Source organism: Rhinoraja longicauda, chromosome 22, assembly GCF_053455715.1.
Source record: "Rhinoraja longicauda isolate Sanriku21f chromosome 22, sRhiLon1.1, whole genome shotgun sequence".
NCBI classification, from domain to species: Eukaryota; Metazoa; Chordata; class Chondrichthyes; order Rajiformes; family Arhynchobatidae; genus Rhinoraja; species Rhinoraja longicauda.
The window spans coordinates 31,291,538-31,316,291 of record NC_135974.1 but is presented as its reverse complement, the minus strand read 5'-3'; the positions used below and the strand labels follow the sequence as shown (position 1 = coordinate 31,316,291).

At 43.0% G+C, this 24,754-nt stretch overlaps 1 protein-coding gene across 1 annotated transcript in view; it reads left to right on the top strand.

The window, feature by feature from the left end:
* Positions 1–1,487: 1,487 nt before the first annotated feature.
* Positions 1,488–24,754, top strand: part of gdap1l1 (ganglioside induced differentiation associated protein 1-like 1) — a 34,056-nt gene continuing 10,789 nt past the window's right edge. The window contains exons 1-4 of the mRNA XM_078419041.1: positions 1,488–1,929; positions 13,110–13,302; positions 17,018–17,191; positions 23,530–23,624. Of these exons, the coding sequence (XP_078275167.1) occupies positions 1,732–1,929; positions 13,110–13,302; positions 17,018–17,191; positions 23,530–23,624 (660 nt within the window). The 5' untranslated portion in view covers positions 1,488–1,731. The remainder of the gene's footprint in view (positions 1,930–13,109; positions 13,303–17,017; positions 17,192–23,529; positions 23,625–24,754) is intronic.

The window sequence follows — 24,754 nt, the reverse complement described above, 5'->3', positions numbered from 1 at the left end:
GATATTGTACCTGTACCTTCCCCTACCTCTAGTTTGATAGAGCTCTAGGGGCTAGCGGAATCAAGGGATATGGGGAGAAGGCAGGCGCAGGTTACTGATTGTGGATGATCAGCCATGATCACAATGAATGGCAATGCTGGCTCGAAGGGCCAAATGGCCTCCTCCTGCACCTATTTTCTATGTCTTCTATGTTAAGATACAGAGAATATTGATGATAACATCGGTTGGGTTGGAAATATTTAGTTATACAGAGAGATTGGCTTGACTCAGGCTGTTTCCTTTAGAAGAAAGGAGGCAGATGGAAATTTCATGAGAAGTATAACATTATGAGGGATGGAGTGAAGGAGAAGAATCTATTCCCTTTTGCATCAAGGTGAATAAATAGACACAATAGGTCAAAGGATAAGGAGAGAGATGTGAAAAGGTATTGGTGGCAGAAGACCACATCACATCTAACAAGCATCTAGAAAACCATTTAATGTGCTGCCACCAACAAGATGATAGATCAAATGATGAAAGTGATATTAGTCTCTGCCTTCCCTTACCTCTAGCTTCCCTCCCTGCTGACAAAGGGTCGCGACTGGAAACGTTGCCTATTCCTTTTCTCCAGAGATGCTGCCTGACCTATTGAGTTGCTCCAGCATTTTGTGCCTCTCTGAGTCTCAGTTTAGTTTATTATCACGTGTACTGAGGTACAGTGAAAATCTTTGTGCTATGTGCTACCCAGTCAGTGGAAAGTCTGACTAAAGAGCCATTTACAGTGGAGAGATATATGACGGGGAAATAATGTTTAGCGCAAGGTAAAGCCAGCAAACTCTGATCAAGGTTAGTGGGAGGGTCACCAATGAGGAAGATGGTTGTTCAGGACTGCTCTCTGGTTGTGGCAGCTGTGGATAGCTCTCTTTGAACCTGTGCGGACAGGAGGCTCCTAATGGACTCTTTATGTCCCCTTTCTCAGCTTCAATGATAAGCTTTCATCTGCAACTTATCTAAAGCATGAACTCGCTGGAATTTAGAAGATTGAGGGGGGATCTTATAGAAACTTACAAAATTCTTAAGGGGTTGGGCAGGCTAGATGCAGGAAGATTGTTCCCGATGTTGGGGAAGTCCAGAACAAGGGATCACAGTTTAAGGATAAGGGGAAGTCTTTTAGGACCGAGATGAGAACGTTTTTTTTCACACAGAGAGTGGTGAATCTGTGGAATTCTGCCACAGAAGGTAGTTGAGGCCAGTTCATTTGGCTATATTTAAGAGGGAGTTAGATGTGGCCCTTGTAGCTAAAGGGATCAGGGGGTATGGAGAGAAGGCAGGTACGGGATACTGAGTTGGATGATCAGCCATGATCATATTGAATGGCGGTGCAGGCTCGAAGGGCCGAATGGCCTACTCCTGCACCTATTTTCTATGTTTCTATGTCTATAACGTAATGGAAATCTACCACGCCCAGTGGATGTTCCAACGTGCCGTGTAGTATACGAACGTCACCAATTATTACTTATACATAAAATTCTTAGTGAGCCTTCATGCCAACAGAGAAGGAACCACACACACACACACGTCCACACACACAGGCACGTCCACACACACACACACACACACACACAAACGGTACATATTGAACGCTGTGACGGCTTGCTGGAGGTTGGTTGCCCTGTGTCTTCCTGTTTCTGCCTGCCTGCCTGGTGCTGATGTTGAGACTGATGCTTCGCCACCTCGCTTCTCCCTGCTATCATGGCGTCTCAGAATTCTCCTGCCTCCAACTGTAGCTGGTGGCCGATCTCAGCGACTGAAAACGACGGGAAAGACATCGAGGACTGGCAAAGCGGCAGCCCGGCTCAGGAGCAGGCGGGCTTTCTCCCTGGCAAAAGCGAAAAAGACGGCGACAGCATTGTCTTGTATCATTGGACTCAGTCCTTCAGCTCACAAAAGGTAAACACTGTCTGTCTGTCATTCACTGTGTGACAAGGGTGCAGGGCAATAGCACTGGAATACCTTGGATGTGATTTACTCTCCTTATTGAACACACTTACTTGGGTTTAAAAAAAAACCCCATTATTATTGCCTGAAGAAAGATATTATTGGTTCCGACAACGTGTTCTTCTAATCTGCAGATTTCTCCTTGTCGCTTTCATTATAACATGTTGACGCTCAGTAAGTGGCAATGTGAAAGGTTTGTTATTCAACATAATGAAAACCAATCTTTGGGTTTAAAAAAATATATATTGTTGTTGTTGTCGTTTTAGTTGAGTGAATGTAATTTTATTTACAGGGAAAACTGCAGCCATGCCCAAATATGCATGAGCAAAAAAAACACCCTTAGAATTGTGTAGAGAGCTCTCTACATTCACTGGAGCTCCTGCTCACCACCCATCGCATTATTGCATAATGCAGACAAAGGGTTAGTGATAACTAGGATGATTAGTGTGTGGCATGTGGATGGTTAGGGCTGGTGGGACCCGTCAGACGGGGGAAAACCCCCGTGAGAAGAAGGCGGCAATGTAACCACTTCCATGCATCTCTCATTGGGAAGCAACGATGGATGCATTGGGCGACGTGAGATCTTCCGGCGCAGGTTGATCCTGAATGTCATTCCATTATTCTCCATGAAGTATTGACCCCTGCCATGTCGACATCTGCACTCTGGGACGTGGGCAAAGATTTCCGTCTTCCTCTCGCCTTTTTTTGTTGTTGTTGTTTCTTGGTTGATTTAAACACGTCCTTTGTGGTGACACAAGGAACTGCAGATGCACAGGAACTGGTGTACAAAAAAAAAAAAGACACAAAGTGCTGGAGTTCTTTAATTTAAAAAAAAAATGTTCTTTATGGCAGTTGACCTGATTATTGGGATGCACAAGAAAATTCATAAGATCGTAAGCGATAGGAGCAGAATTAGGCCATTTGGCCCATCAAGTATACTCTGCCATAGGAGGCTGATACTTCGGCTGATACTGAGGAAGAACTTTTTCAGTCAGAGAGTGGTGAAGGTGTGGAATTCTCTGCCTCAGAAGGCAGTGGAGGCCAGTTTGTTGGATGCTTTCAAGAGAGAGCTGGATAGAGCTCTTAAGGATAGCGGAGTGAGGGGGTATGGGGAGAAGGCAGGAACGGGGTACTGATTGAGAGTGATCAGCCATGATCGCACTGAATGGCGGTGCTGGCTCGAAGGGCTGAATGGCCTACTCCTGCACCTATTGTCTATTGTCTATTGATCTATCTCTCCCTCCTAACCACATTCTCCTGCCTTCTCCCCATTCTGTCCCTACCTCAATGGTAAGCAAATTTGCAGGAAGCATAAGAAATCTGCACCTGGCATTTTTTAAAATAAGCATTTCTTCCATTTTTATGTGACTGAAAGAGTATGGATAAATCCAGTCTAATATCTGATATTGGATCTGATCAGATTTTGAGGTCACTTGAACACATTGACTGGAATTTTGCCTTGGAATGGACCCCAAAGTATTGGTGCACACATCATTTTCACCAATGGGCAGTTCTCCAGCATACACATTAAAATTTTGATTCTGCTGTATTGAACTTTGACAAAAAATGTTCAACTCAAGCCTTGCCCACAGTTTTTAATGCTACTGATCAAATACTGCAGAGAATTACACACAGATCAGCCAAAACATTATGACCACTGACAGGCGAGGTGAATAACATTGATTATCTTGTTACAATGGCACCTGTCAAGGGGTGGGATATATTGGGCAGCAAGTGAACAGTCAGTTCTTGAAGTTGATGTGTTGGATGCAGGAGAAATGGGCAGGAGTAAAGACCTGAGCGACTTTGACAAGGGCCAATTTGTTATGGCCAGACGACTGGGTCAGAGCACTTCTGAAATGGCAAGGCTTGTGGGGTGCTCCCTGTCAGCAGTGGTGAGTACCTACCGACAGTGGTCCGAAGAGGGACAAACAACAAACCGGCGACAGGGTGTTGGGCGCCCAAGGCTCATCGATGCGCGAGGGCAACGAAAGTTATCCCATCTGGTCCGAACCGACTGAAGGTCTACTGTGGCACAAGTCACAGAAAATTTTAATGGTGGTCACGGGAGGAATATGTCACAATACACAGTGCATCGCACCCTGCTGCGTATGGGGCTGCACACGGAGGACCAGCGGCATATTAGGCAGGTGGTCATAATGTTTTGGCTCATCAGGTCATAATGTTTTGTCTGATCGGTGTATGTTAACAAGGCGTTTAAGGGACTTGACATTCTGCATCTATGTTGGGTCATGGAAATTATGTTTCTGAAGCATTATGTTAATAGCATTTTCTGTTACCGAGTCTGTTTCATTAATCTTTGCCATTGTAGCCTTCATTCCCATAGTTGTTAAAGACCAAGGAACCAGTAAATAGCTGTACCTTAGCCCACATGAAATCACTTGCATATCTGTACTTTAACCCACCCGTCCAATATACTACATGTAACTTAAAATGAGTAAGATTAAGTAAATATTTACTATAGCTAAATTGTAGAATAAAGTTTGTTTTATAGGCAAAATATCTATTGTTAATATGTTGGTAGGAACAGCTGGTTTACACTGAAGATAGACACAAAATACTGGAGTAACTCAGTGGGTCAAGCAGCATCTCTGGAGAATAGAAATAGGTGATGTTTTGGGTCTTCAGATATTTTAAATATTTAATCTATCATATATTTGCTACATTTTCAAAGCAAAACTAAACATAAACATTTTCCAAAACTGAGTTTTCAAAGAAAATACATATTTCTTTGGGGGTATGGGGAGAAGGCAGGAACGGGGTACTGATTGAGAGTGATCAGCCATGATCGCATTGAATGGCGGTGCTGGCTCGAAGGGCTGAATGGCCTACTCCTGCACCTATTGTCTATTGTCTATTGTCTTTTAATTGTACAATGCACTATTCTCCTCAATAACTAGAGACTCTAGTTTCATTCCATTTTTCTATCTGAGGTTTAGCATCACCATAAACACATATTAACTTAAAAGTATGGTACAAGGTGGTTAAAAAGGCCTAACATTTTCAGTTGCCACACAATCTCTTCAATCTCATGCAAGATTGCAAGATTGCTAAAGGGATCAGGGGGTATGGAGAGAAGGCAGGTACAGGCTACTGAGCTGAATGATCAGCCATGATCATATTGAATGGCGGTGCAGGCTCGAAGGGCCGAATGGCCTACTCCTGCACTTATTTTCTATGTTTCTATGTTTCTAAGACACAAAGTGCTGCAAGAACACAGTGGGTGAGGTAGCGTGGAGGGAGGAAAAATACAGGCTACCTTTCATGTTGGGATCCGTTTTTGAGACTGATTAGAGTATGGGGAGACTCCAATCAGTCTGAAGAAGGGTCCTGACCCCAAGTGTTGCCATCACTGTTGTACTTCGTGGTCCGGTACCTGTTGTACCTTTGTTGAGACTGGATGGACCACAAGTACACGTGTGTAAAAGGTTACATTGCTGGAGCTCAACTCCACCTGGAACCAGAGTGGCCACCTAATCACCATCATTACCTTATATACACATTACTACACAGGCAAACAAAGTAGTCCTTGGGATACAACAAAGTAGTCCCTACAATATCACAACATCCCCCTTGTCCTATATAAAATCTTTGTTCTGTCTACTTTTGTTTGCTTGGGTTTTTCCTTTATCTTTCTAGGGCTAAAATATATTTATTAAACACAACAAAAACACAATTGCTTTTTTCGCCTTCATGGTGGTCACTCCCCAGTGGGAGTTCACTCATCGCCGGGTGGTCACCCACTCCGTGTGGTCACTCATCAGATATATACATATATAGACCAGAGCATCAAATATAATACATTAAGCTTTCAGTACACAGATCATTACACAGATCATTAACACAAAATATTCATTTTGTTCCATATCTTCCCCTCAAGAAGACTTGCTGTGGAGATCAAACTTAGTGTAGGCTCTAGATGCTCCACCACCATGATTTGTCTGGCACTGCTGGGCTCCCACTGCTGGGCTCCCACTGCTGGGCTGGCACTGCTGGGCTCCCACTGCTGGGCTTGGCACTGCTGGGCTCCCACTGCTGGGCTGGCACTGCTGGGCTCCTACTGCTGGGCTGGCACTGCTGGGCTCCCACTGCCGGGCTGGCACTGCTGGGCTCCCACTGCTGGGCTCGCACTATGCAGCTCCCAGCTGCTGTAATCGCGGTGCGATCGGGCCTCGGCTGCGGTGTGCGCTGGCCCCGCCCACAGGTGCTCCCGGCCGCTGCCGCTCACATTCGAACGCGCTGCCGCTGCCTCGGGCCCAGGGCCATCCCGACTCTCCGGTCGCCGCGCCTGGGTGAGTATGCAATGCCTCGGCCTTACCGGTTGCCACACCTCCGCAGGTGGTCGGTCCCTCCGGTCGCCGCACACCTCCGCGGGTGTCGGTCTCCCCCGGTCGCCGCACACCTCCGCGGGTGTCGGTCTCCCCCGGTCGCCGCACACCTCCGTGTGTCAGGTCTCCCGGTATCTCGCCCCCGCGAAGCAGTCGCAGGCTTCCAATCTCGGGCCTGCACAGGTGCTGGGGCGCGACGTGGGCCTACACGCACCTCCCCCAGTAGCTCGCAGCGTCCCGTCGGCAACTCAGCGCCGACTACTGAGCAGGTAAACATACCTACATAAAACTGGCCCTGTCGGGTTGCACTCCTAGCATCCCGTACCAATCTGGAAACTTTTATTTCTTTTTGTTTTGATTCCCTTTAGGGCCCTTTTTTTAAATTTTTTTTTAAAATGTTTTAAAATATTTTCTGCTTGGGCATGTCTCATTACCTTCCTAGGCGAAACACCAAACCGCTGCCACCATGTTGTACTTCGTGGTCCGGTAACTGTTGTACCTTTGGTGACTCTGGACGGACCACGAGTACACGTGTTTACAATGTTATCATGGTGCAGCTTAACTCCAGGCTGTTTATTCCGTGGCCACCTGGAACCAGAGTGGCCACCTAATCACCATCATTACCTTATATACACATTACTACACAGGCAAACAAAGTAGTCCTTGGGATACAACAAAGTAGTCCCTACACTATCACAACAATGTTCTTGGAGCCTCCACCATGGACAGGTGACATGTTGGGTCACGACCCTTCGTCAAACTGAGTTTAGTTTAGTTTAGTTTAGTTTAGTTTAGTTTAGTTTATTATTGTCACTTGAACTGAGGTGTAATGAAAAGATTTTTTGTTGCGAAATGTTACCAATCCATGTTCTTAAGGGATGCTGCCTGACCTGTTGAGTTACTGAGTTACCCACCCATTGCACATGTTCCATGTGGTCTGTGGAAACACCAGGTTTGCTGTGTCACATAACCCTAATCATATGATTTTTTTTTTAGATTTATAAATGAACTCAACCTTGTGCATTTGATCTGCTTGCTCTGAAAATGCCTCACGAATATCACATTACTTTTGGAGGTCAATGTACCATTTACCAGAGCTGGTTTGTGCAAGATCAGATAGTGCAATAGACCTTGAGCCTCATTAATCATTCTTCCTGCTAAGCCCCTTTAGCACTTAAACTTTCTGTTTCTCTCTGTACCTTATTCTAATAAATGCCTAGGAAAATAACTGCAGATGCTGGTACAAATCGAAGGTATCACAAAATGCTGGAGTAACTCAGCAGGTCAGGCAGCGTCTCTGAAGAAGGGTCTCGACCTGAAACGTCACCCATTCCTTCTCTCCAGAGATGCTGCCTGACCTGCTGAGTTACTCCAGCATTTTGTGATACCTTCTAATAAATGCCTATCTTGTTTGGGTGCCACAGAAATCCCACAGAGCATTGTACATTATGGCTGCATTTTGCATTATCTGTTTCAAAACCATGTTGAATCAATACCATTTAAAAAATTGTAGTATCCAAATAAAACTGCTCTTATATAGCATCCTTCCTGTTCCCAGGATATTCTAAAGTGGTTCTTAGAAAGTGAAGCTTTTTTGAAATAGAGGGGTGAATGTTAACTCCCCAAGAAAGGATGCGTGCAAAACTTTAAATGAGAAACAGTTGGCTTGTACCCAAATTTCCGGCTTAGGTCACAAGATCATAAGTGATACCGACAGAATTAGGCCATTCAGCCCATCAAGTCTACTCTGCCATTCAATCATGGCTGATCTATCTCTCCCTCCTAACCCCATTCTCACGCCTTCTCCCCATAATCCATGCCACCTGTACCAATCCATTGACGGCCTCCACAGCCTTCTGTGGCAAAGAATTCCATAGATTCACCACCCTCTGACGAAAGAAATTCCTACTCATCTCCTTCCTAAAGGAACATCCTTTAATTCTGAGGCTATGACCTCTGGTCCTAGACTCTCCCACTAGTGGAAACATCCTCTCCACTCCTGCCAAGCCCTTCACTATTCGGTACGTTTCAATATTTAAGTAGAAATGAGTGAAGGGCCTGAGATAAATCTGCTTACTTACAAGGGAGAAAATTGGTTTAACAGAGCTGCCCGCCATCATTTCAAAAGATATTTAGTTACAGTCACAGGCCGTGTGAAAACTTTTAATTTACCCAAGACAAGAAGTCTGCTTGCAACATTAGAGGTAGAAGTGTTTGCTCCAGTAATAAGCTACTCAGTAATACGTCTTTCTCACAATCATTCCTCCTTCCTCCCATAGTCAGAACAAGTCGAATCATCAATAACACACAAAATGCTGGAGTAACTCAGTGGGTCTGGCAGCGTCCATGAAAAACATGGATGGGTGACATGTTGGGTCAGGACCCTTCGTCACACTGAGTTTAGTTTAGTTTAGTTTAGCTTATTATTGTCAGGTGCACCGAGGTTATAGTGAAAAACGTTTTCTTTGCGAAACGTCACCTATCCATGTTCTTCAGGGCTGCTGCCTGACCCACTGAGTTACTCCAACATTCTGTTTCTTTCCTTGGTAAATCAGCATCTGCACTTCCTTGTTTCTACATGTTTAATCATCATCTGCTTTACTTTAACTAATGTCCAAAGTCATCTAACTGACTATCATGCAGTCATGTAGTATCACAAACTGACTGACTGACTAACTGACTGGCGGCACGGTGGCGCAGCGGTAGAGTTGCTGCCTTACAGCGAATGCAGCGCCGGAGACTCAGGTTCGATCCTGACTACGGGTGCTGTTCTCTCCCCGGTGGGCCAAAGAGCCTGTTTCTGCGCTGTATCTCTAAACTAAACTAAACCGTGGCCTCAGCGTATCAGAGATATTCTCTTTATTCTATCCATCCCTTCCACACTCTTTCTGCAACTTAAGATTAACTTGTTTTCCCTTTTTCCCCTTTGCATTGAGTCCGTTTATTTGTTCACCAATGCTGCTTGACCACCTGAGTATTTTGAGCATTTTATGACTTATTTCAGACTTCTAGCACCTACATCATGAAGATGTGTTCTGATCCGAAATGTCACCTATCCATATTCTTCATGGATGCTGCCAGACCCGCTGTCACTCCAGCATTTTGTATCTGAAGTAGGGCCTCGACCCGAAACGTCACCCATCCCTTTTCTCCGGAGATACTGCCTGACTCACTGAGTTACTCCAGCACTTTGTGTCTGTCTCCATTTTCATCTTCACAACTCCCTTATAAAGCAAACACTGTGTGGAAAATGGAAATATATAGCCCAACCTTTAGAAAAGTCTTAAAAAAAGATATAGAGTGCTCAAGCAACTCAGCAGGTCAGGCAGCATCCATGGAGTCTGGTCTGTTGCATTAAGAATGATGATGAGCATTTCTTGTTTGTAGCACGAAGAATAATAAAAGATTCAGCCAATGAATTTTAACTCAATTTTCATGAGACAAAAATAAATGCGCGATCAACACTTTAAAAAAATCCTTAATTGTTCTGTTCTTCCACCTTTGCTGGACTCCTGTTACTAAACTGAATGTTGTGTGACTGATACAATAGTCTCATGTGACAAATTTTCTGAATGTAGAAGTGGGTTAAATAGTCTCTAATGCAGATGCTGATGGCAATAAGCAGAAAGTTAAGTTAACATCTGAATCAAGGAGCTGGAGTAGTCAAGGTAACAGCTCCTAAAAGATAGAGAAGCTGTGGTAACGTGCTGATTACACTATATCAAATCTGTTTGGACATGCTAGTCAAAGCTTTTCATTTTACCTCGGTACATGTAACAATATTAAACACAAACCAAAACGTCACCCGTTCATTCTCTCCAAAGATGCTGCCTGTCCCGCTGAGTTACTCCAGATTTTTGTGTCTCTCTTCTAAATATTACACAGCTAGTTAACTTTGGTGACAGTTTCATTGTTTTCAGGTAGTGCAATGAAACAGCGTATCTCTACTTGAAGAAACAAGGAATTGCAGATGGCAAAATCTTTTGTTGAACACAAAGTGCTGGAGTTCTCATTGGGTCAGGCAGCATCTACTGAAGAACATGGATAGGTGACGTTTTGGGTCGGGAACCTCCTTCAGACAGATCGTAGAGGGGGGTGGGGAGGGGAGGCGAAAACTTGAAAAGATAGGTGGGGTGGGACAGAGCCTGGTGAGAGATAGGTGGATACAGGTGAGGGGAGTTGTGATGGGCAGATGGCTGGAGAAAGGGTAGAGATGCAAATGGGTGACAAAAGGGGACAAAAGGGAAACAATATAGACAATAGACAGTTGGTGCAGGAGTAGGCCATTCGGCCCTTCGAACCAGCACCACCATTCAATGTGATCGTGGCTGATCATTCACAATCAGTCCCCGTTCCTGCCTTCTCCCCATACCTCCTGACTCCGCTATCCTTAAGAGCTCTATCTAGCTCTCTCTTGAAAGCATCCAGAGAATTGGCCTCCACTGCCTTCTGAGGCAGAGAATTTCACAGATTTACAACTCTCTGACTGAAAAAGTTTTTCCTCATCTCTGTTTTAAATGGTTTACCCCTTATTCTTAAACTGTGGCCCCTGGATTTGGACTCCCCCAACATTGGGAACATGTTTCCTGCCTCTAACATGTCCAACCTCTTAATAATCTTATAGGTTTCAATAAGATCCCCTCTCATCCTACGACAGTCCCGCCATTCTGGGAATTAACCTAGTAAACCTACGCTGCACGCCCTCAATAGCAAGAATATACTTCCTCAAATTTGGAGACCAAAACTGCACACAGTACTCCAGGTGCAGTCTCACTAGGGCCCTGTACAACTGCAGAGGACCTCTTTGCTCCTATACTCAACTCCTTTTGTTAAGAAGGCCAATATTCCATTGGCTTTCTTCACTGCCTGCTGTACCTGCATGTTTCCTTTCAGTGACTGCAGTGAAGGAGGAGTGAAATGTACGTCGGCTTTATTTTCACAAATTTACTATTTGTCTCAAAAATAAATCCCGCCGTGCCAGTAATAACATTGGTAGCCATGCACGTTAAAGCTCTCAAACTATCCACATAGCCTTCTTGTAGAAATTAACCATGTGCATCTTTGCACAACATATTATTTATCACAGCATGAAATATGATTCAGTTTTTGCGTCTGATGCCAATATTCTTTATTAGAATCAATGACATGAGAAGGACTTGAGGATGGAAGCTGCAGGAATGGAGGGACCGTGGAGGTGGAAGCACCAGTAGAAACACTGAGATGGATCAGACAGTGGTCATTACAAAATCGCCAAAATATTCCAAGAATTATATAGCACATATAATATAATATAATATAATATAATATAATATAATATAATATAATATAATATAATATAATAATATATTATATAATATAATATAATAATATATTATATAATATAATAATATATAATTATATTATATAATTATATAGTATAATATAATATAATGCTATATAATGCATAGCATATGGCATGGGCGGCACAGTGTCGCAGCGGTAGAGTTGCTGAGTTACAGCACCAAGGACCCGGATTTGATCTCGACCGCGGGTGCTGTCTGTACGGAGTTTGTACATTCTCCCTGTGACCACGTGGGTTTTCTCCTGGTGCACCGGTTTCCTCCCACACTCCAAAGACATACAGTTTTGTAGGTTAATTGGCCTCAGTTGTAAATTGTCCCTTGTGTGCAGGATGGTGCTAGTGTATGGGGATCGCTGTCCATCGGCGTGGACTCGGTGGGCCAAAGAGCCTGTTTCTGCCCTGTATCTCTAAACTAAGCCAATTAAAACTAAATATTACCTTTATTTGTGATACCACCGTTAATCGTGTTACAGTTGTACAAGACGTTGGTGAGGCCGCATTTGTGTTCAGTTTTGGTCACCCTACTATGGGAAGACCCGAAACGTCAACCATTCCTTCTCTCCTGAGATGCTGCCTGACCTGCTGAGTTACTCCAGCATTTTGTGAAATAAATACCTTTGATTTGTACCAGCATCTGCAGTTATTTTCTTACACTACTATGGGAAGATGTCATTAAGCTGTAAAGAGTGCAGAGAGGATTTATCACTCAAGGGCCTGAGATATAGAGGGCTTGGGTAGGCTAGGGATTTATTCGTTGAAGTACAGGAGGAGGCAGGGTGATCTCATGGAGGTATATAAAATAATGAGGGGAATCGACAGGGTGAATGCACTGTCTTCTACCCAGGGTAGGGGAATCAACAACCAGAGGACATAGGTTTAAGGTGAGAGGGGCAAGATTTAATAGGAACCTGAGGGCAATCTTTACATGCAGAGGGTAAAGGGCATTTGGAACGAGCTGCCAGAGGTGGTAGTTGAGGCTGTAACTATAACAGCATTTAAAAGACATATTCATGGATAGGAAAGGCTCAGGGTGATATGGGTCAAATGCAGGCAAATTAGACTAGCTTAGATGGAGTCTCTTGTTCAGCATGGACCAGTTGGGCTGAAGGTAAACACAAAATGCTGGAGTAACTCAGCAGGAGAGGCAGCATCACTGGAGAGAAGGAATGGGTGACGGTCTCGACCCGAAATGTCTCGACCCGACCCGACCCGATCCTTCTCTCCAGAGACGCTGCCTGACCCGCTGAGTTACTCCAGCATTTTGTGTCTACCTTCGATTTAAACCAGCATCTGCAGTTCTTTCCTACCCAGTTGAGCCGAAGAGCCTGCTTCCATGCTGTATGACTCCATGATATCCCCTTCCCCCCACTATTTGTTCAGCCTTGATTTACATTTGTTCCACATCGTTGACAAGCCACCTGAAAAATGCCTCTTTGTTCCAGGTTCGTCTACTAATTGCAGAGAAAGGCGTGCCGTGTGACGAACGAGATGTTAGTTTGCCATTAACTGAACATAAAGAACCATGGTTTATGCGGCTGAACTTAGGTGAAGAAGTGCCAGTGGTAATCCATGGCGATAATATCATCAGTGATTACAACCAAATTATTGAATATCTGGAGAAGATCTTTGTGGGAGGTAAAGTTTTATTACTCATCAATACATAAGATTACAATACAATAGATAAGAGAATAAATGTTCTTCTTAAGCCATTAATAGTAAATGCAATAAATATATGAGAATTATTGTGAAGGAGGAAAGATACCGTCACCACATGTAGCTATCGGTCCAAAGTGTCCATGCCTTTGGGTGCCTCAGTGGAGAACAGTTTTCTCTGTAGGTCAACCCATCCCTAACTTTCCATCCCTGCACATTGCACCAGAGTTTTGGGAAGCATTGGAAATGTCTAACCTCCTGTTTTGCTGCCAACATGAGTGGTACATGTAAGAAATTTAAGAAAAAAAGACTTTGGTATGGTATACATTTGACAGAAATGATGGAGTTCATCTTTTGCTTTAGTTTTAGTTTTATTGATGTTTGAATAGATGTCTTGTGTTATTATACGCCACCTTTGATGTCCATGGTGTACTGGCACAGCAGTAGAGTTGCTGCTGTACAGTGCCAGAGACCCGGGTTTGATTCTGCCTATGGGTGCTGTGTGTACAGAGTTTGTACGTTCTCCCTGTGACCACGTAGGTTTTTTCCAGGTGCTCCGGTTTCCTCCCACACTCCAAAGACGTGCAGGTTTGTGGATTAATTGACGTCGATAACTTGTAAAATTGTCCCTCGTGTGTAGGATAGTGTTAGTGTACGGGGATGGGGGGGTCAGCAGGGACCACATGGGCCAAAGGGCCCGTTTCCATGTTCTATCTCTAAAGTCTCATATCTAAAGTCTAACAGAATCTGTGAAGTCACAGAATAGAAACAAACATTGATTATATTTTCCCCAAACGTCCTCCAAAACCTTTAGGGATTATATGAAAGAAGGATATTATTGTGATCAACTTGCATATAAAATGTTTGTTTCAACAATGCTTGCTTCAAGCACGTCGGTGAGGAGGAGTGTGTTGGTGGGTAAATTAAATTGAGTGACGACAATTGGTATTTGACTGAGATGCACACTAACTCACCAAATGCAAAATAGATTTGACTCCTCAACTAAACGTGTCTGACTGCACTTTGCACTTGCACTCAGTCGCTCGTGGAGCAGGACACTGGATCTTCAGATCACCAGACGTTTGCTACCAAACTGCTGGCCAGAGGTAACGATGCTTATCCTCAATGTCATATCACATATCAATTTAATCTCACAAAATACTTCCAAATTTCAAAGCAACTAATGTTCATCCTAATGTTAGGAAAAAAACAGTAGATGCTGGTTTAAATCAAAGGTAGACACAAAATACTGGAGTAACTCAGCGGGTCAGGCAGCATCTCTGGAGAGAAGGAATGGGTGACGTTTCGGGTAGAGACCCTTCTTCAGACTGAAGAAGGGTCTCGACCCAAAACGTCACCCATTCCTTCTCTCCAGAGATGCTGCCTGACCCGTTGAGTTACTCCAGTATTTTGTGTCTACCTTCATCCTAATGTATATTGGAGGCTCTGCCTTAAATCGATTTTAAAATGCCACCACAGAGATGGGTGACCTGGTGAGAATACTTACACACTGTAAATCTCCCCGGTGTGGGACGAATAAAGGAATATATTATTATTACCTTACAGGACATGATACAAATGCTAGGATTCTGATCCAGACATTAAGGTCTGGGAAATTAATGAGGAAATATTGAACAAACTTGGATTGCTTTCTCTGGAGCGTTGGAAGTTGAGGGGAGACCTGATGGAAGTATATTAAACTATGAGAGGCATAAATAGGGTAGACAGTCAGAACCTTTATCCCAGGCTGGAAATACCAAAGATTAGAGGGCATAGCTTTCAGATCAGAGATTCAAAGAGATGCGTTTTTTAATAGACAATAGACAATAGACAATAGGTGCAGGAGTAGGCCATTCAGCCCTTTGAGCCAGCACCGCCATTCAATGTGATCATGGCTGATCATTCTCAATCAGTACCCCTTTCCTGCCTTCTCCCCATACCTCCTGACTCCGCTATCCTTAATACAGAGAGTGGTGGGTGCCTGGATTGTGTTCCCAGGGGTGGTGGTTGAGGATGCAGATATAATAGTGGCTTTTAAGAAGGTTTTTGTGGGCACATAAAAATGAAGGAAATGGACGGTTATGGATCATTTTTAGTTTATTTTAGTTTAGAGATACAACATGGAAAAAGGCTCATCGGCGCACTGAATCCACACCCAACCATCAATCACCCATTCACGCTAGTTCTGTTATCCCACTTCCTCAACCACTCCCTGCACATTAGGGCAATTTGTTAAACCGACAAACCCGCACGTCTTGCGGGATTTGGGAGGAAAGGAGCACGAGGAGGAAGCCCGCGTGGTCACAGGGAGAAGGGTCAAACTCCACACAGACAACACCCGAGGTCAAGATCGACTGGGGTCTCTGGCATGGGAGGCAGCAGCTCCACCACTGTGCCACTCTGGGCCGAATGGCCTGTTCCTGCTGTGTACTGTTCTATGTTCTGTGGTTAGACATCACCTCATTTCGTGAAATTCAAACAAACAATGAACATTACAAAAAAATAGAATTGAACTACCTTCAAAAGAACAGCGCTTGCAGATTTTAGTTCCCATTTCCACTTGGCAAAGCAAAGTCATTGGTTTATTTCCCCTATTGAAGATCAGGAAAGGGATTCTTTCACTGATATCTGACACCTGAAAAACGTAGATGAGGAAATAAACGCTAAATGAACCATTAAGTTGCATCAAAATCATGCATAGCTACAGACCATATAAATGAGTTATTTAAAGGATAACACTATTTAGTGAGTATTTTCATTTAAATGACTGATATTTGAAATGCACAATTCTTTTTTAAACTACTTTAAAGAAACTAATCAAAAATAACTACTCAGAGTTTATCAAACGTGTTCACTTGAATTATTTGGTACATTTTTCATCTCCTGGGATATTTTTCACTCATTAATAGGAATGTTGTTGAGGGTGACGTGGAAGAATCCGTTAATTTAGAAACGATAAATTTAATTTGACCTTTATTGAATATTGATATTGAATAAGTTTATGGGCCAATTATGTACACATACAAGGAATGTGCCTTGGTGCTCCGCTCGCAAGTAACAACATGAACATACAGTAAACAGTTAAGAATAAATTATAAAACATTAAAACATTAAGAATAGAATGTTATAGTTTAAACAGGTGAATGAAATAAAATACTAGAGCAAAAGGAAGATACAGACTTTTGATTATTGTTTAGAGCTACTACTCGCGGAAAAAAAGCTGTTTTTATGTCTGGCTGTGACGGCTTTGGCTGTCGTGAGTCGCCTTCCAGAGGGAAGTGCTTCAAAGAGTTTGTGGCCAGGGTGAGAGGGGTCAGAGATGATCTTACCCGCTAGCTTCCTGACCCTTGCAGTGTACAGTTCGTCAATGGGGGGAAGGTTGCAGCCTCGGGAAAACCATAGAAGCATTTATTAATTTATAAATTCTGGAAACTGCTTGGAATTTCGGGGGATGGTTGGTTTGATTTCTATGTGTGGGTGTTAATTATGTGAAATCTTTATAGGTATTATTTTCCAAGTCTAGGTTAAGTTATTAAAATATTTTTTTATGTGTGGGTGTATTTTTTAATAAAATTCTTTGATTGAAATGCTCAGTATAATTACATAGTTATAAAGTTTAGTAATTAAATAATCCCAATTAAATAGAAGAGCTAAGGTCATTTTTGGCAATGCCTGATTTATGTTTTTTTCACTTCAGAAAACTACCCAAGGTTAATTCCAGAAGCAGGAAGCCTTATTTATCCCAGAATGCAACACTTTAAAGACCTGCTCGATTCACTTCCAATGGACGCCTACACTCATGGCTGCATTCTTCATCCTGAATTGACCACGGATTCCATGATCCCAAAGTATGCCACAGCTGAAATCCGCAGTAAGTGAATGCACAAAGTGTAAACACTTTTAATAGTTAAAGTCCGAAGAAGGATCCCAACCCAAAGCTTTACCTATCCATTTTCTCCAGAGATGTTGCCTGACCTGCTGCGTTACTCCAACATTTGGCATCTATCCTGCCTTAATAGTCTTTATAACAGAATGCCATTCTGGAAAGAATCCCAAAGATGCAATTAGAGATCTGTCTGTCTCTCTCCCACGACCTAATAATTTCAATTTATGTGATGCTGAAATTCTAAGTCCTCCTGTTTGCCTCTGTACCTGACTGCCAAGGGTGCTAATCCATTAAATTATGTGAAAATTGTCTTCAGTTTGTTTTTTTAGATGGACCTATTGATTTCTATTTCTCATTTGGACTTCTTTCCTCCTGGGATTTTCCAGCAGAATGAACATTTCCCCTACGCTGGGCTGCTTGCCAACAACCACAGCACACTGCCAACTCTTCCCCATAATTCTTCTTCGATGTCCAGTTGTTCCGGACAACCCTTGGTAGAGCCCTTGAATATCCCAAATTGGCTATTCTTAACAACAGGGCAGCACAAGATAACAGTAACATAGAAACATAGAAAATAGGTGCAGGAGTAGGCCATTCGGCCCTTCGAGCCTGCACCGCCATTCAATATGATCATGGCTGATCATCCAACTCAGTATCCTGTACCTGCCTTCTCTCCATACCCTCTGATCCCTTTAGCCACAAGGGCCACATCTAACTCCCTCTTAAATATAGCCAATGAACTGGCCTCAACTACCTTCTGTGGCAGAGAATTCCACAGATTCACCACTCTCTGTGTGAAAAAAAACGTTCTCATCTCGGTCCTAAAAGACTTCCCTCTTATCCTTAAACCATGCTAGATGAAACATTAAACCAGAATCCAATGTACTTGTTCAGATGAACAGAGAAGATCTTGTGGTGCTAATCAAAGACGAGAGAGAAATTACGTTTGGCCAACATTCTGTAAAAATATCATCACTACAAATTAATTGGTCAGAGAGCGGTCCTGAGATACTATTCACCTCATTGGAGACCCTCGGACTATCTTTAATCAGACTTTACTGGACTTTATCTCGCACTGAACATTATTCCCTTTATCACGTATCTGTACACTGTAGAGTCTTGCTACTGACTGGTTAGCACACAACAAAAGCTTTTTACTGTACCTCCATACATGTGACAATAAACTAAACTCAACTAAACTCATGGTGGAAATTGGCTGTCTCATCCACCAACATAATTTTTGTCAGATTCCAGTGCAATGAAGTCACACAATAGTCTACTTGCGTTTTAACCCGTTGATCTTTCCAATTCACCACCACCACCATACAAGGACAGAGGAATCTCTTCAGTCTTCAGCATAACTCTTTACTTAATAATTTGTGGACATTTTTAGCAGAGTGTCTCAACTGCTGGCTAAAATGTTCTGATAAACATTTATTTATTAAATATTTTAGATGGTCATTTCTTCTGGGATTTGATGATAACTTGACAAGCTATTTCTGAAGCATAACGATAATGACTATTTTTCTCATGGTTCCTTGAGGTTAATTGAACTTGTTTCGACAGAAATGTTCTCAAGATATTTGCATGTCTAGATGAATCAGTTAAAATGACACATATTTTCCTGTTTTTCGAGCCACCCACATGATATGTTCCAAAACTGAGACAGCTAACAGCAGCAGGCCTTTTTCAAAATTCATATCGGGGTCAAGTTCTAATTATCATTGTTATCGGATTAATCTTTGCTCCAGCCTACACTCCCATTCAAAGGAATCTAAATATATTTTCTGTTTAGTTATTAGTTTTTAAAAAAAGATATACCATTCCAATTTGGGAGGTTAGAAATGCTTGCTTAATGTAAATATTACACATTTTTTCCGTCAGATTCATTACTTTAACCAGGTAGTTAGAGTCATGGAGGCATACAGCAGGGAAACAGGACCTACCCTTCCTGTGAATAGAATATTTACATTTCCCTTGCCTGCACAGTGCTGCAGCGGTCGAGTTGCTGCCTCACAGCGCTGGAGACCCGAGTTCGAACCTGACTATGGGTGCTGTCTGTGTGGTTTGTACATTTTCCCTCTGACAGTATAGGTTTCCTCCGGGTACTCTAGTTTCCTCCCACACTCCATAGAAGTGCAGGTTTGTAGGTTAATTGGCTTGGTTTATTTGTAAATTGTCCCTAGTGTGTGTAGGATAGTGTTGGTGTGGGAGGATCGCTGGTCGACATGGACTCGGTGGGCCGAAGGGCCTGTTTCCACACTGTATCTCTACACTAAACTAAAACATGCCCAACTCCCCACCCTATAAATATTGGGGTGTGGGTTAGTATCTATCATATTGAACAGGATCGTATGGATGTACTCTCTGGGACTTCTCCAGACAACAATAGACCACCCTGTCTGTAAAAGGTCACCGTTAATCAGTGACAACGATACTCTGTAGAACTGATGTCCCTTTTCCACAGAGGAAATGATGTGCATGGACATACCAGGTCAAAAAACCTTCTACTCAGCATAACTACAATTGATTAGTACGGGTGTCAGAGGTTAGATTTAGATTTAGAGATACAGCGTGGAAACAGGCCCTTCGGCCCACCGAGACCGCGCCGCCCAGCGATCCCCGCACATTAACACTATCCTACACACACTAGGGACAATTTTTACATTTACCCAGTCAATTAACCTACATACCTGTACGTCTTTGGAGTGTGGGAGGAAACCGAAGATCTCGGAGAAAACCCACGCAGGTCACGGGGAGAACGTACAAACTCCGTACAGACGGCGCCCGTAGTCAGGATCGAACCTGAGTCTCCGGCGCTGCATTCGCTGTAAGGCAGCAACTCTACCGCTGCGCCACCGTGCACTCTGGGGAGAAGGCAGGAGAATGGGTTTAGGAAGGAGAGATAGATCAGCCATGATTGAATGGCGGAGTAGACTTGATGGGCTGAATGGCCTAATCCTGCTCCTATCACTTATGACCTTATACAAATGTGCTTTGTGGATAACTGATAGACTGCCTGATTTGATGCCTGTGACTGGTGGTGGTTTGGAATGATTCTGCAACATTTGATTTAGTAACGACCTTCACACCCACGCGAGGAGCTATTTCTGTTCTGCAAGCTGTCTGTTCCTAAGTGCCAGTCTCCTCGGCCAAAGAGACATTTGGAAACTGAGACGAAATAGCCAGCGATGTGTGGGAAGGGTTACCTGGGTCAGTTAATTTGACTAGCAGGAAATTGACATGATTACAGGTGTAAGTGCAGATCTGTCTCCCCCATTTACAAAAGGAAGATTTTGGGAACTCCCCATGTACTTTCTGTCTTCATCACTTTGATCAATGGACATCACAGCGCAGAATATACGAACAATACTCAAACAATTAAAAGGCACAGACATATTAAAAAGCAGAACTGACGTCCTTTGCATCAGGAGAAGAAATAAACGTCTTAAAACTTAACTATATTATTATTGAAAAAAAAAACTTGAGGCAAGTTTTTCAAATCAATACCCAGTTAAAAAGTCAACTTTTACCAGGCCTAACCTGTAAATAATTATTTACATATGCAGTGCAGAATACATTACTGGTTTTGGGTAAAGTTATCCAAAGAGTGTGGTACTCCACATTTAACCTGGCCTTGCACAACTTGTCGGCACGGTGGCGCAGCAGTAGAGTTGCTGCTTTACAGCGACAGAGACCCGGGCATGATCCCGACTACAGGTGCTGTCTGTACAGAGTTTGTACGTTCTTCCTGTGACCGCGTGGGTTTTCTCTGAGGTCTTCGGTTTTCTCCCACACTCCAAAGACGTACAGGTTTATAGCTTCATTGGCTTGGTATAAATTCTAATTGTCCCTAGTGTGTGTAGGGTAGTGTTAATGTGCTAATCACTGGTCGGCATGGACTCAGTGGGCCAAAGTGCCTGTTTCCGCGCTGTATCTCTAAACTAAACTAAACTCAACTTTATTCTTGAAATTGGGTTTGTTCTAGCCATTATTTCATTCTTATTTATTTACTCATATTTTTGTTTTACAATCTGCTAATGGACTTGTGTACCCCTGTTCTTGATCCTCGTTCGCCATCTGCAGGACTCTAGACTTTGGAGTTAATACTATTTTTGTTTCAGACGTAATTCATGACATTTAAATATCAGTTTCATTACTTGCTTTACCTAGCCAAGATTGTACAATGGGTTAATCCATCTGCGCGGATCCACTAGTCATGTTCTACAATCAGTATATTTAGCCTAACATTAGACTATAGCCAGGAAATAGACTATAGAAGTTAGGAGGTCATGTTGCAGTTGTACAAGACGATGGTGAGGCCACATTTACAGGATTGTGTTCAGTTCTGGGCACCGTGTTATAGGAAATATGTTGTCAAGCTGGAAAGGGTACAGAGAAGATTTACAAGGCTGTTGCTAGGACTAGAATGTCTGAGCAATTCGCAGAGGTTGGGACTCTATTCCTCGGAGCGCAGGAGGATGAGGGGTGATCTTATAGAGCTGTATAAGATCATAAGAGGAATAGATCAGGTAGATGCACAGGGTCTCTTCCCCCGAGCAGGGGAATCAATGACCAGAGGACATAGGTTTAAGGTGAAGGGGAAAAGATTTCATAGGAATCAGAGGGATAATTTTTTCACACAAAGGGTGGTGGGTGTATGGAACAAGCTGCCAGAAGAGGTAGTTGAGAATGGGACTATCCCAACATTTAAGAAACAGTTACATGGATAAGACAGGTTTGGAGGGATATGGACCAAATACTGGCAGATGGGACTGGTGTAGCTGGGACATGTTGGGCCGAAGGGCCTGTTTCCAAACTGTATCACTCTATGACTCTAAATAAGGTTGGTGAGAATGCATAAGAATGTCAAGCACATAAAATGGCGTTGGTGTGTGCAAACAGCCCATAATGTTTGAAAGACCCTATCAACTGCTTCATACACTCCAATTATATTTCCAATTGCAACATTTTGCTGTGTAGGAAGCTTTACATGAAGTTTAATGTAATGAAGGAACAAAACATAATTTGCAAATAGCATTGATTAAACTAAAAGATTAAATTTGCAGGTTTATGTTTCTGCTGTGATCTCATTTCGCATCAGATGACATTTTATCAATCGGACAATATCGATGAGTTGGCCAAAGCTCACGGCAGTTCGCACGGAATGATACACAATTAATCAGATAGTCAGATAAACCCCACTTGAATGATTTCTATCGCAATCAATTTTTTTTTCTGAACAAAATTGCTTCAAGGCACAGCACTTGATTTAGTCAACCTAAAAAATAAAATAATGGCGACATAATTATCCTTTCCACAGCTTTCACCGACTTTGTTAGGATTTTACTGATGAAGTGATAATTAAGCATACATTTTATAGCATGGCCTGTTAATGGCCTGGATTGAGAGAATGTGGAGAGGATGTTTCCACTAGTGGGAGAGTCCAGGACCCGAGGCCAGAGCCTCAGAATAAAAGGACGTACCTTTAGAAAGGAGATGAGAAGAGAAGGAATTTCTTTAGTCAGAGGGTGAACTCATTGCCCCAGACGGCTGTGGAGGCCAAGTCAATAGATATTTTTAAGGCGGAGATTGACAGATTCTTGATTAGTACAGGTGTTGGGTTCTGGGGCAAAGGGAGGAGAATGGGGCTGAGAGGGAAAGATAGATCAGCCATGATTGGAGTGGCGGGGGAGACTCGATGGGCTGGATGTCCTATTTCTGCTCCTAGATTTGGAATGGCGGGACTGTCGTATGTTGAAAGGCTGGAGCAATTAGGCTTGTATACACTGGAATTTAGAAGGATGAGGGGGGATCTTATTGAAACATATAAGATAATTAAGGGATTGGACACATTAGAGGCAGGAAACATGTTCCCAATGTTGGGGGAGTCCAGAACAAGGGGCCACAGTTTAAGAATAAGGGGTAGGCCATTTAGAACGGAGATGAGGAAGAACTTTTTCAGTCAGAGAGTGGTGAAGGTGTGGAATTCTCTGCCTCAGAAGGCAGTGGAGGCCAGTTCGTTGGATGCTTTCAAGAGAGAGCTGGATAGAGCTCTTAAGGATAGCGGAGTGAGGGGGTATGGGGAGAAGGCAGGAACGGGGTACTGATTGAGAGTGATCAGCCATGATCGCATTGAATGGCGGTGCTGGCTCGAAGGGCTGAATGGCCTACTCCTGCACCTATTGTCTATTGTCTATTGTCTATTGTCTAGAGCTTATGAACTTAAGGGCATGATTTCTTACACTATTCTGTACTATTATTTTTTTACTGTACTGCACAAGGTGTGATTGTACAAATATTCTTATCTCTCCTTTTAACAGGGCATTTAGTAAACACTGCAGCAGAACTGTTGAAGCTCGACCAAGAACAACCTCAACTCACAGAGCCATATCTTTCCAAACAAAAAAAACTAATGGTAATGCAAACCAAGTTGTCTTTCAGCACGTTTTTGGAGATAAAGTGGGTTGAGCTATTCTGTTCTGCATCTATCCGATTTAGCAACATAATGAAGGATGTCCTCGGTGTGAAGATGGACTTTGTTTCTACACAGGGTGGTAAAAATAAGGGAATTTTTAAAAAGAAGGGGATTTTTAGAACATTTCACAGAGAATGCCAATTACTGACATAAAATACTCTCCCCTCGGTTAAACCCACCGAGAAACTAGATCTAACATTGGTGGAAGGAGAGCTGTCAGAATGAGAAGGGTCCCGACCCGAAACGTCACCCTTTCCTTCTCTCTCGCTCGAGATGCTGCCTGACCCGCTAAGTTACTCCAGCATTTTGTGTCTACCCGTCAGAATGAGATACCTAGAAACTAGGAAGCTAAGGTATATTTTACATCCACTTTGAAGTTATTTGAAGAAGTTACTTGTTTAAAAAAAAAAGACTTTGGAGAGAGTCCACAAAGTTCCTTCATCTTAATTTAAATTAAAATCGCTTCAGATTGTCCCGATTGCGACATTTTGATAGGGCCACGCACCTGCAGGTAAAACATGAATGTTATTTGTCCATGTCGCTAATTTTTGAACATGAAGCACCAGTCACATTTCAACCTGTCACTGGATCAGCATAATATGAAGAAGACCTTATGTAGGCAGGATGGAAGAAGTATATCGTCATAAACTGCAATGGCCAGGACAACAGCGAAACAAACTAACACATAGAAATTTAAATCCGTAGTGTTTTAATACTAACATATCAAGTTCACATTTACACCAGTTCAGATTTGGGGAGAAGGTAACGTAATGGTTGGTTAGGTTTGATTAGTAAGTGTGTCAGGGGTTATGGGGAGAAGGCAGCAGAATGGGGTTGTGAGTGAAAGATAGATCATCCATGATTGAATGGCGGAGTAGGCTTGATGGGCCGATTGGCCTACTTCTGCTGCTGGAACCTATGAACTGATGAGGTGGGATCCACACGGATGAAGCAAATCAGTCTGAAGAAGGGTCGCCTATCCATGTTCTCCTGAGATACTGCCTGACTCGCTGAGCTACTCTAGTACTCTAGCAAAGTGTATTTTGCAAACCAATATCTGCAGGTCCTTG